Source organism: Prunus avium, chromosome 1 (genome assembly GCF_965620075.1).
Source record: "Prunus avium chromosome 1, drPruAviu1.hap1.1, whole genome shotgun sequence".
In the NCBI taxonomy this organism is placed as follows: Eukaryota; Viridiplantae; Streptophyta; class Magnoliopsida; order Rosales; family Rosaceae; genus Prunus; species Prunus avium.
The window spans coordinates 41,164,412-41,183,499 of NC_142284.1; the positions used below are offsets into that span (position 1 = coordinate 41,164,412).

General features: G+C 35.9%; 2 protein-coding genes and 1 long non-coding RNA gene across 5 annotated transcripts; 1 reads left to right on the plus strand and 2 right to left on the minus strand.

Moving 5' to 3' along the window:
• Positions 1 to 474: 474 nt before the first annotated feature.
• Positions 475 to 5,388, minus strand: LOC110751391 (transcription factor MYB124). Of its 3 annotated transcripts, none has more exons than XM_021951852.2 (13): positions 5,202 to 5,388; positions 4,661 to 5,101; positions 4,478 to 4,524; positions 4,280 to 4,336; positions 4,069 to 4,141; positions 3,709 to 3,764; positions 3,449 to 3,628; positions 3,181 to 3,362; positions 2,759 to 2,907; positions 2,262 to 2,404; positions 1,962 to 2,179; positions 1,700 to 1,845; positions 475 to 1,239 (listed from the first exon to the last, which is right to left on the minus strand). In XM_021951852.2, the coding sequence occupies exons 2-13, from the start codon at positions 4,748 to 4,750 to the stop codon at positions 1,129 to 1,131; spliced, it is 1,452 nt and encodes a 483-aa protein (XP_021807544.1). In that variant the 5' UTR covers positions 4,751 to 5,101; positions 5,202 to 5,388; the 3' UTR covers positions 475 to 1,128. The 3 variants fall into 3 exon arrangements, with proteins under 3 accessions (XP_021807544.1, XP_021807545.1, XP_088103229.1); XM_021951853.2 differs by having other exon boundaries at positions 5,227 to 5,385; XM_088247103.1 differs by having other exon boundaries at positions 2,759 to 2,904; positions 4,661 to 5,388.
• LOC148297838 (uncharacterized) lies at positions 1,126 to 3,559 on the plus strand. The gene is made up of 2 exons (XR_015832945.1): positions 1,126 to 1,263; positions 3,230 to 3,559. It is a non-coding gene; the product is annotated as an uncharacterized LOC148297838 (long non-coding RNA).
• Positions 5,389 to 16,381: 10,993 nt separating the features above from the next.
• On the minus strand, positions 16,382 to 17,225 carry LOC110751251 (NAD(P)-linked oxidoreductase superfamily protein). Its single transcript, XM_021951685.2, has one exon. The coding sequence runs from the start codon at positions 17,102 to 17,104 to the stop codon at positions 16,508 to 16,510; it is 597 nt and encodes a 198-aa protein (XP_021807377.2). The 5' UTR covers positions 17,105 to 17,225; the 3' UTR covers positions 16,382 to 16,507.
• Between the last annotated feature and the right edge of the window lie 1,863 nt (positions 17,226 to 19,088).

The following is a 19,088-nucleotide window of genomic DNA, read 5'->3' on the forward strand; positions in this document are numbered from 1 at the left end:
CAGCTGATAATAACTTAGTGCACTTTATTTTGTAGAGACTTCCCTCCCTCTTTTACCAATTGCTTTTGCTTTCGTCATGATCATACTTGTCCTCCACCTCCACCTCCACCTCCACCATCCATGAAACTCAATATAACACAGTTTTCTCGGAACCCTTCTTAAGTTCTTCCCTACTTACGATATTCAAGTCTCAAGAGAGAAGAGAAGAACTGAGGGAGCTTCCTTCATGCTTCAAACCATACCCTCCGGTAAGTAAAACCAATCAATTACAATTTTCTGTCAACTTTAATGCCATTTTCTTTTTGGGTTTCTTGTGCGTTTGTTTTGAAACTCATGCATTCCTACATCTGTGTGCCAGTTGAGTCTCACTTTCCTGATGCTCAATGTTCTAACCTTTCTTTTGCACTTTCTGGAGATGTGTTCATCAGTTCATTTCTTAATTCAAAGAAAGCAAACTAGACAAAAGGAGACAAGTGCACACAAAAACCAAAACCATTTTCACTCCAATTATATTAAGTTTGGTTACATCAGAAATCAAGAGGGAAACCAAAGCAAAGAAGAAAAAAATGAACTTAATTCTATGCTATACCTTTGCACACCAAAAAACGATAAACAGGAATCCACTTGAACTGGTTAATCCTCTCTCTCTCTCTCTCTCTCTCTCTCTCTCTCTGTTTACTTTTCAACATATACTCTAGCTGAAGATATAGGCGAGGTGCCAATGTATACTTACAGTCTTACACTCTGAATGACTAGGGATGTAGCAGGTTCTGTACAACTGGTAAATCAAAGGCCAAAAAATGGAACACACCAAGACAAACTAAAGAATGACACACCAAGCAGGCAGAATGTGAGTACCGGATAGGAACTCCAAGGGTGGTAACTCTGCTGAGGGACAAAAGAATGCAGAAAACTTTGTTAGATACTTTTGGAAATGCTAGAATGCACCGTAACATTCTAGATCTGGGTTTTGGGAAGCAGATCTTAACCTGCCTTTTGGTAAAATTTCAGGCTGGAATGGCTGCAATCCAAAGAGGAAAGGAATTCAAAAAAACATGAACTCAATAGGCAAGGCAACTAAGCCATGTAAAATTTCTATGTATAAGGTGGATCAAAAAGGCTGGTTGATTATAGACTTTGAAGGAGGGCTCGTTTGCAGGGTGGTGGTCGTGAAGGATTGTTGCTTGGGTAAGGAGAAGGAGACTCCACTCCAAGCGTTTTGAGCAAGAAGCTCCTTTCCTGAAAAATCCAACAACATAACTGGTTAGGCTTGCTCTCCTGCTATATGCACTTAAGCTTTTTATACTAGCCATTACATAACTTACTGAAATAGAATATGTGACTGAAAAAAGTAATAACTACTAGGCAAAAAACACGATAGTATTCTACTCTCTGGCTCTACAACTATTATTGGCCTGGCCTGTTTTTAATGAGTTCAGTCCTAATGGCTGTTTATCACCAGTAGACTTAAGAGAGTCCTACATACAAATGTTGCAGGGTCAATCTTTCCTAACAACCAGAGCCATCATTACTAATACCACTAGTGATTTCGGAAGACTAGAAGTCTTACAAATGTTTCAATGAAGTAATTTGAGAAGCCTACTAGTGACTTGATAGCGACTGAAGGTGCTGCTAATACAATGAAGGATGTTTCAAATAACTTATTATTTGAAAGATTTGAGCTCCTGAGGGAACTTACACTTTCAGAAAATTTTGGGCTGGGAATTCCTGCTGCCAAAGATCGGAACAACGGGGTAACTTGATTAGGAGAACTGAACTCTGTATTTGACGATACAGAAATGACTGCATCAGTTTTTGTTCCTTCATTACAAGATGGAAATATCTCTGCAGAAATAAGATTAGATACGTTATTAGGAAATCTAATTAAGCTGGAAACTATGATATATAATTCACAAGTAAAGTTATTATCAGCTTATATATCTTATATGATAATCCATTACCTTGCTTTCTGGTTCCACTGGAAACAATCCCTTTCTCACATTCACGAACATCATTTTCCCCTCCAATAGGAATGGATTGTGATCCAGGTTGAATCTCCTCAATCAGTGTACCTATTTCAGCTTCGTTTTGTTCCACATAACATTCTGTTTGGGACAGGAGAGTTGACCCTGTACTGTATTCAGAGCTTCCTGGGGACTCATCGTATAGATCTGGTTGCCTACAATAATATGTCATCAATTAGATGATGTAGGGTGATTTAAGCATGCTCAAATCAGAATAGTCCGGGTCACTTTTCTTACTGCCAAGATGGTCGACTTCCTTCATTAGTACTCCTTAAGTCCTCTAACAGATATTTAAGATCTTCGAGTTGAAAATCAAAATCAGTAATTCCATAACTGAGGATGTCGCTTTCTTTGCTTTGATTCAAGAAATCCTGGAGCACCTGGATATCACATTTGATATATGTTAGAGAATATGCAGACTCAATTTTGCACCGTACTTAAAATTTTGATTGGAGGGAATTCAAGTACTAAGGGAACCTCAGATGTCATGCTATGGATAGTTATGTCAGGAAAGCTAGATATCTAACATTGACGAATAAACATTCAACCAAGTCTCATAACTACATTATTCACTGTTGGAATGGTCTGGACTATCTTACGGAAAGGATGGCATCTGTTGATTGATGTTGGGAATTGTACTCATTTGGTTGCTATAAATGTGAGTCATATTTATATTTTGACATCAATTACATGTTGATAGCTGAGGCCACAACCAATGAAAAATTAAATCTCACCTTCCAAGCATTTTCAAGACTCTGGTCTGTGTTCTCTGTGTTAACTTTTAGTGCCAATGAGCTGAGCAACTCTGCTTGTTGCATCAGAGCAGTTATCTTCGGATCGTCCTTCTTGAGAAATGATCCTTGAAACTTGCTATTTTGTGCTGCTGATAAATGACATTAAGAATGGAATTAGATTCTCCTGAAATTTTATATTTGAAAACATATAAATCACCGCATCTTGTATTTTCAACTGATAAATAGGCCAACATTCTGGTGGCTAAATAGAACAAAAATACGCTTATGTTTTCATTTTATATAAATAAATAAATAAAATTTAAAAAGCTTATTTTCTCACACATTTCATGCAATGTGCTTCTCAGGCATTGTAATAGCAATCTGATGAGTTTTCAAACAAATTTTTATTTGAGGTGATTTACCATTCCCAGGGACTTCCTTGGTGCTACTGACATTATGCTGGTCTGGCAGGTTGTCTACATTGTGGAAATTCTGAATCAACACAGTAAATGGAGCTCTTAGCTGCTGATTCATCTTTCCACACTGCTCAAATAGTCTGTCCCCAGAGTTACAATTTTCGGAGAGATTAGGGATGTGGGTTCTCCTGTTTCGCACAAAGAATGAGTTCTACTACATTGAGTAGTAATCTAATCAACATTTTTGTACATAAAGATGTAATTTCTACTCTACCTCATCTTCTGAGAAGGTGCTGTAGTTTCTGTTGTTCCATCTGTATTGAAACCATTTCGGATTATGACCCTTTTGTCATTTGAATTGATGTATGAAGTAGCGTTCTCTTTAGCTAAGGCCTCATATTTGGCTCTCTTCTTGCACAAGGTCGAAAACCGGTTTTTCACAGCATTGTCAGTTCTGCATAAGTAGCACAGATTAAGCGCGTCATTACAAAGACCTGCCTTATTGCACAAAGGGGGAAAAGAAAGATACTATACCTTCCCGAAACCACCTTGGCTATTTCTGTCCATCTGTTACCAAATATCTTTTGAGCCTGCAGATCAGATGACCTTGAGTTATAGGTTGCTGTTACCACATCCAATGATCTGGGCAATAATGTAAAATGCTGAATGAACTGTGGTGGGTTTTTCTGTTGAACTTTAGGAAGACAGACTATGCAATCAATAGGTCTGGCCTACTTGGTCTTATTATAACCGAGATTCAAGAAAGTAATTCGAGTCATTAAAAGAAAGAGCTTCTCCTAGATCGAGTTTTTGGTAAAAAGTTTTTTCATTAAAACTAACCTTGTATATATTTCACCATTTTAGGATGCATAAACTGGAGTTTCAGAAGTTTACCTCGCATAAGAGCATGTCTTCCTCTGGTGACCACCCTCCCTTCTTGAAGTCAGAATTCAAGTATGTGTACCATCTGCAACATTATTTTCCAAATTCATATAAAAACAGATTAGTAGTCAAAACAACTATAGCCGAATAATTAGGTGGAAGAAAACAGAGGATGGCTCAGCAAAAGTTGAATTCAACATTAATTATTGGGTTTGAAAAATACCTTCTCCTGCACTGTCTCGTTGTTTTATCCTTGAATTTAGACGCAATGATAGCCCAACTGCACACAAAATGATCACAAAACTAAGCCCTCAGTTCATTTTCTACGAAAAAGAAAAAGAAAAAGAAAAAAAAGGATGCAGCAGCAGCAAACAGAAGGTAATGAAATTGAATTAATGTCAAGTAAAACCAAGAAACATACTTGTCCGTTCCATGAACGCTAATTTGGTTGCGCAGAATGTCATCCTCCTGTAACACACGAAATGAACCAACCCATGTCAGAAAACCAAGAAATATTGCTGGGGGTATTGGTATTAATCAAAACTAAAACTCTTATCTATTTATCCAAAATGAAAAACAAGGGTGAGCAAGAAATAAAAAGGACCTCTTGAGACCAGGTAACTATGTGGCGCTCCTTCTTCTTGGAATTAGAATATTCATTTCCAAGCTTCTTCCTTGGCTCCTGTTGCGGCATTGGGTTTTTAATTTCACCTCTCTCTCACCAGTCTCACTCTCTCAGTCTCTCTCTTGGCCTTGGACGCTCCTTGATCCCTTTATCAAAACCAAGTTGCATAATACAACTAAAGCCGAAGTCTTTTTTGAGCTATATAATAAAGAAAATGGCCAGACCCCAAAAGAAGCAGAGAAACCCTTCCCTCTCTTTTTCCTAATAATCTTTACAGATACTGTTGGGTTCAAACGGAACCATAAGCACAGTCCAAACGATGACCCGATTGATTTGCCTCGGATTCTAACTTTTCAAACGCACCTTTGGAGTTACTCTTTCTCAAAGTTTCACTATCCCCTGAATTGAAACATATAAGAACTGAAGAAAGAGAAAAGACATCAGCCCAATATACCAAATATATGCTCAAACAGTGTATATACTTGAAAAAAGAGATTAGATTGGATCTGGGTATTTGTACTTGGTATCAACTTTCACCAGCTTACAGAGATTTAGGCTGAAAACTACGATCAGGGTTGTGAGAGTTTGGGGTGGGACTGGAGAGAACAAAACAGAACAGAACAGAGGAGGTGTAGAAGAGTAATAAGCTGAAACCTTTTTTGAAACTTTCTCTGTCTTCTTTACAACCAATGACTTGTAAGGACTTCTGCAAAGTCTAGAATATATATTTTTAAAATTAAAAAAAAATTGGATATATAAATAAAACTAACGGATTGTTTTTGGTTGCTTTATAGTTTAGTGCGCGGGTATGAGGGGAAGTTTGAAAAATAACGCTGAATTCCATGAGATAACATTAATGGATGATGGTGGAGTAGACTATGCCAACAGGGCCACACACTATTTATCAATATTTATAATGATATTCATATAATGATGAATAATATATTTTTGTGTTTTTTAAATCTGATGAAAGAAAAATTGATATGATTGGCTGTGGCACATGCATGATGCACCATCATGTATATTTGTTGTATATGGTATTTGATATTATTATTTATCATATCGGCATTTGATTTTGGTGGGTTCAAAACTTTTCAATATGTTGCAATGGGTTTTCATCCGAGATATTGTCTTCGAATTCCTAAATATTTTACTTGTATTAGGAAAAATTTTGAAATTGTTTTTTGTGGGTTTGAAAATTAATAAACTTTAAAGGGGAAGTGACTATCTTCGTGACCTAACCTTCACAATCACTCAAATGAGGCGGAGGAGAGCCTAATATATTTTCCATTTCCATTCAATGCCTGTTTTGGTTAATTCATTTCTATCACATTAATCTTGTTTTTTGTTTGAATTTTTCTATTTTTCATTGTGCTTGCTTGGGCGGCTTTTCTCCATTCCCACGTGTATATGAAATCAAATGAGGGGGTTGCCATTGGAGCCAATCCCCCACAGCCACGTGTACTTATGTGATGGGTCCGAGTCTCATACTCAAATTGGATGTTGGCCGCACTCCCCCACGCACGACAATCTTCACGGTGGTCTGGCACCTTCCTTATGCTGTTTTCACTTTCACATTCGTAGGAAACACGAATTCGTTTTTCAAAATTGAAAGTTGAAATTTTTTTTATTTTCTATTTTTTTGGGTTATCAATGATACTGTCATGTGACTGCTTCACTCACTATTGTTTAGATGTATCATGCACGCATGCTTCATGAATTCTATATTTTTTTAATTTTTTTTAATTCTAGATTAGGAATCATTTTGAATTATATTGCTAGATCTTTGTTAATTTGTTATATTTCAAATACAATAGGGCTAATTCCATTTAGGTCAAAAAATACTTTCAACCTGTTCATGGTGAGATCTTATCTTACTACTAGATTTATTTGGTAGTTCGGGTTGAATTGAATTGGAGTTGCGTCCAAGTCAGTCCTTTTGAACTATTAATGATATATTAATGATAAACTCGTGTAAATTGAAACAAATAGTCTGCATCGTATTAACTTAATAATTAATATGGTACTATATATGTAGAAATTGGGAAACCTCCTCCACAAAAGAAGTCAAAAAGAAAAAACAGTAAGGGGTCTTCATCAAACAAAGACAAAGGGCAGCAAGCCGATGTTGGACCCTTTCTACGTACTCCATGAATGAGAGGACAAACACTAACTGTCCACAGAAATTCAAAATTGTTGAGCATTAGTGTACACAATGAGAAAATTAGGAGAGGAATACGTAACCCCACATTTTCTCTCGGCGAAGTGACAGAAACCTAACTATATTAAATTTAATTTTAGATTTAAACTTGTTAATTTGGATTAGACTAATAATCCGTGTGGGCCTTAAACTAGCTGACTTGTAATTATATTAACTACGGAGGAAAATACTAAACCAAACTTTCACAGTTCTAACATGGAGTTGCATAGGGTTTACTAAGTCCTAATTTATATTTCAATATTATTTTTATGGCTATGATAAATTCTTTTTTTCTTTTTTTTATACCAAAGAATCTATTTTTTTTTATTTAGTGTATATTAGCATTTCTCTCAGCTTTCTTTGAAGAGGTCTTATATAAACTTTGACGTATTATTATAACCCAAAAAAAAAAATGGAAAAAAAAAACTTTTACTTATATTTCCTCCACCAAACAGATATCTAGCTCGTTAACCTTGCCAGGTGGGTAAGTCCTCCATCCACCACGTGGCCCAATAGGAAGAGTAACGCGCAATCCTGTCGACCTTTTTAAAATCTTCAATTGGTGGAGCCCTCCAAACGGCAAGAAACCAGAAATGGGCATCTCATTGGTCTCTTTCTTGACAGCGAAGTCTCCCGCCAAAAAGAGGCTACTGATTCAAGCAAGAAAGCCCATGTTACTCCCTCTGCATACCGTTCGTGAATAAGGATGCAATCAGACTCAGAGATGAGAATGTGAGTGACAAGTATCATATATATATATATATATATATATATATATATATATAATATAAAATATATATTTTGTGTGTGTATAGTATAAAGTATAAACATGTGCTTTTTGGAGAGGGAATCCAAACAAACAATGTTCATGAAAAAGAGAAATAGTAGCTACCATAGCTACCGTAGCTAGATAGAGATTAAAAGGAGGGATTGTGTTCTTGGTTGTGGGGTGAGGGTCTTCGTCTCAAAATATATGTAACGGATTTGTGACTCAAGTGGTTAACAGCAGTTATTCATGCACACAAAGTATTTTCTCAATAATACTGTGTATAAAAGAAAAATAATAATGAAAAATGTGTCCCATTACAGGTGCCATATATGAAAGGGCAAGAGCAGGAAAAAGAAAGTAAAGACCGACCTTGTGGAACCCTATGCAAAAGCTAATTTGCTGCAATAGCAAATACACACATGCACCCTTTTGAAACTTTAAAAAGCTTTAAAGAAGAAAACAAATACGTAGATATATATATATATCCCATGACCATGCATATGAAGCCTTATCATTCAAAAAGAAAACTTGCCTCCGTTTTCTTCCTTCCTCCACTCATTATGCCTTAAATTTGTCATTTTTCAGCTTTGATTGAATGCGTCTAGTCTGGCCATATATATCACCTTTTTTTTAATTTCTTTTCTTTTAACGCTTAGCTAGCTTTATAGTTTAGGCTACTAATGCAGGTAATTTTCATGTTAAGCAGATCGTCATCTTTGACAAATGTCACGCGGTTTTATCTTTGACAAGTCAGATTTGGTCCCATATGGATATAAATATTATCACATCCATATGTTTCTATATTACTTTAAGCCCTTCTATCTCCAGAATTTCTATATATATATATGCAGTTTTAAACCATTCGTGCATCATAGTAGCGACCTACAACTGCATAATTGATTTTAAAGAATCATAATAAATTTGGACATGGGGTCTGTGTGTCGACATGTGTTTATTAATTGGTTACCATTTCAAACGTTCCCTCCCAAACGATGTCAATGCTATGTGGCCAACCTAGCGGACTTTGGACCCAAAAAAAAAAACAATATCAATTGGACAAAGTCTAACCATTTCCCCACATCCGTAATCAAACGAATAAATAGAAATAGTCAATTAAAAACAGATAAATTTCGAAGATCAAAAGAAATAACCTATATAATGTTTATGTTATTAAATTACCTACATAAATCATATACCGAAATCAAATTAAAATTAATCTAAGTAATGATATATAATAAGACACTTGAGAGGAATTTAAGGATGAGGCCTATGATATGATCATGAGGGTGACCACAAACGTTAATTATCTAATGACTAAACTCTAAACCATGCAATTATACTCATCCCACTAAACCCTAAAGCACTAACCATAATAAAAATCCAAAACCAAAATATTGCAAGGCATAATGTTGTCTGCAGTGGAGCTTAATTAGGTGGGGAGAGAGAGAGGCCCAAGTTCCCAAAGAGATTGATATTTGATTAGATGGGGTGGGGGCCACTGAAGGAGGGGCTACCTGCCTTTGCCTAAGCATTTTCTTTTCATTAAACTTCAATTCTCATCATCCATCATCCATCCCAACTTGTCAATGCCCAATCAATTACGCCGCGCCAAGTGTCCCCGCTCTCCCTCCCTCCCTCCCTTTGCTTTCATTTTCTGATTTTCCTTTTTTTTGATCTTTTTCTAAAAGCAAAAAATAAAATAGAAAATGAAAAACATGGGCCTATTAGGTGAGAGGCTCCCATTCTCAACAAAAGGGGCATTGGTGAATCATTAGCTACTAAATATTCAATGAGCTTATCATAACTTACTTTTGCGTTGGCCTTATCTTACAGTGCTATGCTATTTAGACGGAAGCTGTTCTAACTTTAACTTAATCTGCTTTTCATCATTTCGTTTATTTTTGCCAATTAATTATTTTTATTTAAATTAAAAGAATGCTATATTTGTAGGGTAAGCCAAAGCCACCCTCTCCTTTTTCTCCTTTGTTTTATCATGTTTGTTACTTATTCTATCTACCAACTTAATGTATAACCAAATTTTGGAAAAATATTATACCATTTTAAAATAAATTGATGGTGCAGATGAACGTAAAATAATTATATATACCAAGTCCAGATATTTAGGTCTATATATATAGTAATATTTTTAAGGACATTTCTTATTGAGAGGAGCGATAACATACTAAACTCACACACACTACACGGATGCTAGGATTTGAACCCATGAGGAAAAAATAAAAAACCTGTACTAACTTTGGAACGGATCAAAACGTGTAGTTACATGCTTTAACTGGTTTGTTCGAGCATGTTTATGGCCAAGTACATCTCCGAATTTTTCTTCTACCCTTTACAGGTGAAAAAGTTTCATTTTAATTAAAGAATTCCTACAATTTCCCCACGAAAAGGGTCCATAATCAATCCTTTTAGTCCACATTTTCAAAGAATGAAAAAGAAACGGCAAGAAAAGAAAAGGAAGGAGGAAAAGAATTTTAAAAAGTTAAAAAAAATACCAAAAAAGAAAGAAGAAAAAAAAGTTTTTCTAGAACAACTTAGTTTTATATATAAGAGAAAAACAACCAACCCCTAGCTCAATCCATTCCAAATACTAGTTAATAATTTGGATATAGATAGATAATATACTTAGTTAATTTTAATCCTATAATTAAACATGTTTTAGGCCCCTCATCATGAGGAAAGACGTGTGTATTCAAACATTATCTTCCGATTTGTCACTCGGTCCGAGTGTTTTTCGGAAAGTAATTTTGTCTAAAACAACTTTATTGGCCAAGCTGCATGCCTTTTCAATCGAATGCACCCTGTTTAATTTTTTGCTAAGTACTTGTTAATTTGTCTTGTTGTTTGTGTAGCGGGCCCAATTTGGGATTTGCTTAGCGCTCCTTCATTGTATCTTTTTCTCTAAATCAAGCTAGACTTATCAAAAAGAGGACAAGAGGGTCGAAAAAGAAGGCTGAAAAAGAGAGGGTGATTTACCCTACAAATAAAGTTTGATGTTGTTCAACACTTGATCAACAAAAGCACAAGAAAGAGTACAAAACAACTTTTTACAATTCATCTTTATATATTTTTCACTCTTTATATTCCCATTTTTCTTCACAAATCTCCCTCTTAATTATTTACGTCAATATATTTGCACTGTCTCCAATTGGTAATGAGTAGCAGCCGCGGGTTCAATATACAACTTTGAATGCACATATCAAGAAAACCCTTGAATCCTATGTAGACAAGGATCGATATAATCGAAACTAAGCATTGCAATTAGCAATATTCTTAGTGACATTCCATCTAAGACCGGTTTCCTTCCTTTTAGTTCTTTCAATAATTTCCATGCTTTTTTTTTCCTCTCTTCCCATTTTTTTTTTCTTTTTTGTTGACATGAGTTAGGGTTATATAATTTCTAGTACAATTAATTTCATGTGGGTGGCAAATATTCCTCGACTGATGACTTGATCCCATCCCATGTAAAAGAAAAGAAAAGAAAAAACAGAGGAGCAAAGGCCCTACGTGTGGAAGAAAAGTTGGAGCTCATGTAAAAAATTAATCTATTTTTAGCTTTATGTGGACGTTGGGGTTCTCTTGCTTGGGATTCCTACAATGCTTGTGGGCTGTGGGCACCCTCCACATTTTGGATATTAGAGCCACCTTTTCGAGGAAGAGCCTCTGGACTCTTTTTTGTTTTTGTTTTTAAAAATCTTCGCCCTCTCACTTTCTTTCTCTCCTCCGTATCTTTTAACACAAACTAGAGATGCTTTGCTTTCTTGTAAAGAGAAAGGTTTATGAGAATCCTATGCCCTCTTCCTTCCTTATATTCCCGTTGTTTGGTTCTTATTGCTCTGTCCCTTTTCAGATTGCAAGATTCCCAAGCACCGTTTCTTCTATACATGTTTTTGATGTTGGCTTCTTTTCAAAACTTGTTTTTCTTCACATCTTAAACTTCGTTAATCTAAGGGCAGTCAAATTCAACGCTTTGACCATTTATTTCATGATAATCATAGGTTTTTGGCCTGTGAGCTTTTCGTGAAAGCTTGAGGGCCTATTGATCGACCTCGAGGGTTTAAGATACCTAGAAGATTAGGTGCTAAACGAAGACTAATAGCAGTTTGATGTGAGCTTAGGCCCCTGTCATGACATGAGGATATTGTAATCTAACATGGAAACTCCTATATTAATCAAAAAGGGAATTGGTCTTCTAGCCATGCCCACAGCTCCACTACTCGAATTTTCCCGCCACAATGTTGTATGATTAGTGTGGCTAAGTGGGCTTGGAACTTGGAAAGTACTAGATTGACAAACTAATGAGTATTTGATTAAAATAATACTCCTATATATGCATGCTTGCGTGCGTGTGTGTGCCTTCTTCATTGATGTGGCATTTGAGTGTAGACTTCTAGCTACTTCTAGTTCTAGCTAGGCGGCAATAGATTTATTAATAACTAATTCATATGTTATATATTATACGTGTGGATTAGTTATATGACATGTTAGCTACGTGGTGTTATCGATTCAAATGTTATAATATGAGTGGACGACATGGTTATACATGTTATAATATGAGTGAATTAGTAACACTACGTGGCAGCGTAACTGTTACATTAAAGAATTATTCGTATTGTAAGACATCACCATAATTTCTCTTAGTCTAGTCACCGGGATTAAGCGTTTTGTAATGGTATTGAACCAAATGAACTTATCCATGTTTTATTGCAAACAATATTGAGCTTAGGAAGTTGGTCTTCATCAAAAAATGGGAAGCTACTGTTACATTCAGAAACAAGTTACTGATATTAAAAATGGTTCTTTAATTAGGTTCAAAATGGGTAAACAGGTTCTATAAGTTGTAACACTGATTGAAATTTGGGGAGGGCCAGGGCCAGAGCCAGAGGGGATGGTGTCAAGTGTGATCATATTAGTATAACAAAACCTGCAAAGGGCCAAAGGGGACCTGAGGGAGCTAAGCACAGTCTCTATGTGATGGCTCATAATTAAGAATGGGGGCTTTCTCTTTAGCTTCTTTCTATAAAGATGGGTTCACAGATAGGAGGAGCTCTGCTCACCTAACTGGGGAGGGGGCCTCCTTCTGCCTCGTGACTTGACACCACCTTCAATTTTTTCTGATCCTTCTTCCCCCCAAACTCACACTACCACCTGTCTTTGCCTTTTCTGAGGAAACGAAATTAAGAAAAATGGCAGAAAAAGAAGAGAAAATGAGTGAGATATATACATACAATGTATGGTCAAAAGTTTTTCCAATGAAGCAGCAACCCCAGCTTCACGATCAGTTCCTTTTGTGACTCGATGGTGTTTCTTGTTGGTCCATTTTTCTCCTTTTCTTTTTCTCTGCCCGAGCATGTGTAGGATTATGACATCAATATTTAATATAAATAAATAACCAAAGTATGGGACTGAATGGAACAATTGCAAATTGTGTCAGTCCGTCCAGTCCTCCTCCTACCAAATCTCAAAAATCATACTCCGTGCTCAAAACTTTTTACAGAGCGTAGGGACCAATTCGATTGTCCTAGCAAAACCTACTAAGTGTGCCGATTATTTTTCTTCAAAGATAAGGAGGGTCGATTTCGTTTTAGTCTGCTATATGTGTTTTTACTAATACAAAGTGATAGTTTAAATTATTCTAAATTAATATAATTTATAAAGAGGGGGGTTTGAACTTACATGTAAAGATACGGAATATATAGGTAATGAGATATTAGAACCTAAACACAGAACTTATTCAGAAACTTCGGGGAAGGTGTGTACAAAGTCCATTGAGCTAAAGGTAGTGGTGCTGGCTGACAGGCAAAGCTCACAAACAAAGAACGCATTGTAGGACAATCTGGTAGGATACGACGATTATTATTAGGTTTTGTTCGATGATTGATTCCTCACTTTTACAGTCAAACTTTTTAAGAGTTTTGTCAGAGCCTGTGAACGTGAAGTGTTAAAATCCATAGCTTATTTTAGCTCTCCATATATAATTGAGTAGCCAGGTTGTTTTATTTGATTGAGGCTTTTATTTTAATTTTTATATAACTGAAGTTCATGAATGATTTTCTTGCAAAGTCCCCATGGGTCCCCCAAGCAGCACTAATAGTAATATAATAAGTGACGTGTCACACAACACCACCCAATCAAGTTGCAAGCTCAATGTTGTTGATGTCCCTTTTCTTCTTGAACCAATTACCTACCTCTGCAAACCAAACATATGCAATTTGAAATAAAAAGGAGCTCATGCTTAACCCAACCCTAGGTGTCGTGTCACATGCCATTATAATCTTGCACCTTACCTAACTCTCAACTTGAACAAACAAGAAAAAATAAAAACAAAGTGGCCCACAAGAAGAGGCTAGGAAATGCACGTGGGCTTAGGGATATTGATGTCCAGGCCCTGTTTATATGAATAGCTGATTTGGGCTCCACTTACCAGCCCATGCGTAGGCCATCTTATTTGTCCTGCCAAAGATTTGGTGTGGTGTAATCATCTATAATCCAACTCACAGTCAACTTTTTAAAAATAAAATTATACAAGAGGATATCGGGGATGTAAGGAGAAATGTTCTTACCCACTTGAGCTACAAATCTATTGCAAATCAACTTCACTTATTTGTGATAAGTGAAAATCAGTGCTTAATCATGGTTTAATCAGTTGTGCTTAAGGGGTAAGCTTAACATACAAAAGTCATAAAGCTTAAGATCCCCAAGTGGCAAGTGGGACACAATAGTTTATTAGTGTCCTCCGATAATAAAGATTGGTAATGTATAAGTTTGGTTGACCCTACAAACAATCCTACCTACAAAATTTGATAGCCCGTGGGTAAAGACATGCATGGACACCAAAGAGCCAAAGTTGATTTAGCTGAAAGACTCTTGAGTCTCATAGAGTGACAGAATTAAAGAAGCTTTATTTTTCAAAAGATAAGATAAAAACAAAGAAATATTCAAGTGATAGGACCTCGACCTAATGGCAATGCTGGTCACCCCCATCAACGAGTTTTATTTTGCCGACAATGGCCATTGCGTAATTTACTTGATTTATTATCTTTTGCTTCATACTATGTTGCACGGGTACGCTAATATGATACGATACAATTCATTGATACATCAAAACTCAAAAAACTATGATACATGTAAGGCACCAATACAACAATTAAAATAATATAAATAGAAAAAACTAATATTGCATCCATCATGTTATAATCATTCATCATAAGTTCAAAACATAAAACTAAACACAAAATACAAGTCTCCATAAACAAAACACAAAATATAAGTCCCCATAGGATTGATCAAATCCTTAAATTCAGAAACGCACCCAAAACCCATTTACAACATAACAAAAAGGCTTTTAACTTCTTTTAAATTACAAAACTGTCATTGATTTCTTAAAACAAACTCAACTCCAAAACACTCAATAGGGTATGAAATTAATTTAATAATCAAAATTAAATTCAATAGGGCCAACTATCATTTTTTGAGTTTTTTTTTATTGGTTTATAGAAATTAAATTGTGTAGGGTTTATCTATAGTATTAGTGCTAAGAATGGGTATATGACTAAATATCTCAAAATTACCCCTTAAAGTATTGGAAGGTCAAACTTTCAGAAATGTCAATGATACTCCTATATCCATATCGAATACGTATAGCAGGTGTATTGTACCCATATCAGCGTATTAGAGTATAGAATACCAGCATACCCCTCCAGCGTATGAAACATAGGTTTCATATAAGGAAGATTCACTATTATGCCTAATATAGAAGCCCAAATTCTATATATAAAAAAATATTATTTAAAAAAAAAAAAAAAAAAAAACCCTATATGAAATGGACTTAAGAAACACAGCCAAAGCTCATTTACAACATAACAAAAAAGCTTTTAACTTCTTTTAAATTACAAAACTGCAATTGATTTATTAAAACAAACACAACCCCAAAACCTCATAAAAAAGCTCAAAACACTCAATAGGACATCAAAGTAATTTAATAATCAAAATTAAATTCAATAGGGCCAACTATAATTGTTTGAGTGTTTTTTTTTTTTTTTTTGGTTTATAGAAATTAAATGGTGTATGATTTATTTATAGTTTTAGTACTAAGAATAGATATATAACTAAATATCTCTTCATATAATACTAGTAACCAACCCACGCTTGCATTTGGGTGGGCCAGCAAAAATATTTACATGGCAGGCCTGGCCACGATTTAAAAGGCCCAAAAGTTTAATGGTCAGGCTAATCTCCAAGCATCGCTGAGGCTTTTTTTCTTTCAATTTTTTAAAAAATAATATTTTGTCACTAATAAAATTTGATTGATTTATTTATTTTTTACCATGGCCTCCTTGGAGGATATGCATCCCAGTCTATTTCACAAACTTACGGGAAATCTTTCAACTTTAATAAACTTATTTATAATATTATGCATGTATTAATCAATCATGTCATCCGTGCTTATACTACGTGACAGTATTATCGATGTAGGACCAGACGGGCAGGTCAAGCTTGGGTTATAAATTGGGCCTAACTTTAATGCTATAACAGAGCCCAATTTCAGGCCAAGTCGTTGAATTATCAAATTCTGGAGGCCAGTATATTAGGACTATGCTGCAAGTTGAAATTAGGCCCTAGATATTCAACATAAGCAAGGATAGCTTGAACCATACCAATTTCAATCTTGAAACATTAAGCAAGAATTAGTGACCCCAAAAAAAACACAGGAAGGAAAAGCAAAAAGTGCAAGAATTAATTAATTATCTACAAAAAATGATTTTGCATCCTTCAACTGAATTCTTAATTTCTTATACAAAGAGAAAAATAATAAAACATTGAAATTTAAAAGCTTATATAATTAAAAGCCTTTAGATCCTTTTTCCTTCAAAACGGCAGGCTTATCAGCCAACGAGAGGCAATACTTGGCAATCTCTCTGAACTTAGGCACACTCCTCAGGTCCACTTTCGTACCATCTCTCAGAGTTATGATAATATCACCCCACTCACCGATAAAACGTGGCACCACCTGAACGTCCTTGATCACCTTGTACGAAAAATCGGTCCTATCCTGACCCGTCAATCCCGAGATCACCGTCACCCGCAGGTTGGTGAACCTGTACCTCAAAAAGAAGGCCCTGAAAATGGCGGCCAGAGTTAACGGCAGCCAGAGAAGAGTGAAGCCCAGAATAAGGTTGGCTAAGAGGTCGCCGTAGTGGGCTCCGCCGTCGAAGAAGATGGCCTCCGTCGTGGGTTTCTTGGAGGTGGTGGTGGTGGTGGTGGTGTTGGGTTTGTTGGTTGGGGTGGACACGTGGAGTCTGGTGAGTGGTCTGTTGTTATTGCAAGTAGTGGGTCTGGTGGGAAAGGGTAGTTTGGAGGGGAGGTGCAAAGATTGGTGGTGATGGTGGACTAAAGAGGTGGTTGTGGGAGTGGGAGAGAGAATTGGAGTGGAGGCCATTTGGGCTTGCTTGAAGTTTGAGAAAGAGAAGATAGAGAAACAGGAAAGGAGTGTCAAATATTGGATTGGGTGGTTGGTAGCTGAAAATTGTGTGTTTCAGATTTCTCTGAGTTTCTATTGGCTAGAGCTAGAGTAGACAGATGGAGTTTTTTTATTTGGTTCCAAGAAAAAAGAAAAAAAAGTTCAACAGAATGGGCCATTATCTATGTAGGCTCATTTGGGCTCAACCCAGAATCAATTCTACTTGGACCAATTCAGTGCTAAGCTCATCAAAATGCCAAAAAAAAATAAAGAAGTTATGAAACCATCAATTTATTTTACAACGTGATGGATTACTCACTCTCTCTCTCATCAATTTTTTCTTTTTGTTTGTTATCCAAAGTGGTGAGGATCAACTTCGAACCCAGATAAAAATGATTGATCCATATATTTAATTTAAGTCATCACCCAAAAAAGTCACTGAAAAAAATATTATGTTAACCGTTGACAGAGAGCTTCAAATCCATGGTAAAACACGTACAAGCCTAAAGCATTTAAAACATTATAAAAATGCAATAATTGTATGTTGCTATACCTATAGCTCTCTGCACATGCAATCCTCAAGCTATGGTCTCAAAAATGGCAAACATGCTTTTGGGTTTCTCTTATTCTGCTGTTATCTTAATCCAATATAACAAATGTTTTGCTTAATTGATATTAATTAAGGTGTGAATGTGAGGCCACAAAGGCACGTGGCCACTTAACGAGTTGTTATTAACTGGGAATTGTTAATCTTGCCACTACACAATATTATATGAGTTGTAAAAGTTGGCACCTCTCAAAGTGTCAGCAAAATGCCGAAGTTTCCAGCCATGCTGCTGCTGCTGCTTCCACCACATGATCCCATGAATTAAGAAAAATTAAAAAACAACATGCAGCATGACGGCGCATTAATATTTTTTGCGTGCTTAGCTAGCTTTCTTTCTCCAGTTTCATGTCAACTTAATTTCATATATACTAGATATATATGGAGAGAAGGTTATGCAGATTCTGTCACATGTTTGTTCTTATAATGTATATAGTTACTGGCTGGTTTTCAGTTAATTAAGCTTGTTATTGCCTAATAATTAGAATCTATTTATCTGTTACTGTTATGACAGTTGCTAGCTAGCAGCAACTGTAAAATCTATAAGCCCGGGTTCCCATGATTAGATTAGGAATTTAGGAAATATGGGATTTCTTCTTCAAATGCATGCATGCCTGCAACTTAACCCATATACAAAACAAATGCGGCATTATTAGGCTTTGCATGCAGGAGGATTATATATGTGTGAAGCTAGCGTTTGATTTTGATTGAGCTCAAAATATCTTGGAAAACAGTGACAAATGAAGATGAGGATAAATGGTTTGTTGCTATCACTTGAAAATAACTGTTCCAGAAATGACGTGTTGGAAGTAAAGCATTACATCATTGAGAAAGGGTAGATAGAAAATGTGGGAAGGGAGATGCATATTTTAAAAGCAAGTTGAAAAAGGACTGTGTGTGGGATGTTAGGAAGTGGGTGACAGTGAGTTCACATGACTTCTTCTCTTTCTCTTCCTCCTCTCCATACAAATACAGATAGAGAGAGAAGAGGTGGTGGTGCAGAGAAGGCATATACTTGGGTTTTTGTCCATTTCCCTCCTTTGTCATTACATGAAATGAAAACTTGCCAACGTCCCCTTCACGAGAAGGACCTTTTTTTCCAGACTCTGTTTTCTCCACTCTTCTATCTCCTTGTCTTCATTTCCTCTTGGAATGTGTGCTGGATACTCTCTCTGTCTCTCTCTCTCTCCCTTTCAATTTTATATTCTTTTTTTAACTTCAAGTAGATTTTGTTCACCATTTGGTACTGCATTTGATGAAATCAGCAACAACAAAATTAAAAAGTAAAAAGAAAAAAGAAAAAAATATCATCACAAGAACTTTTCTTCAAGGCACTTGCAAGCATTTTTCTTTGAGACA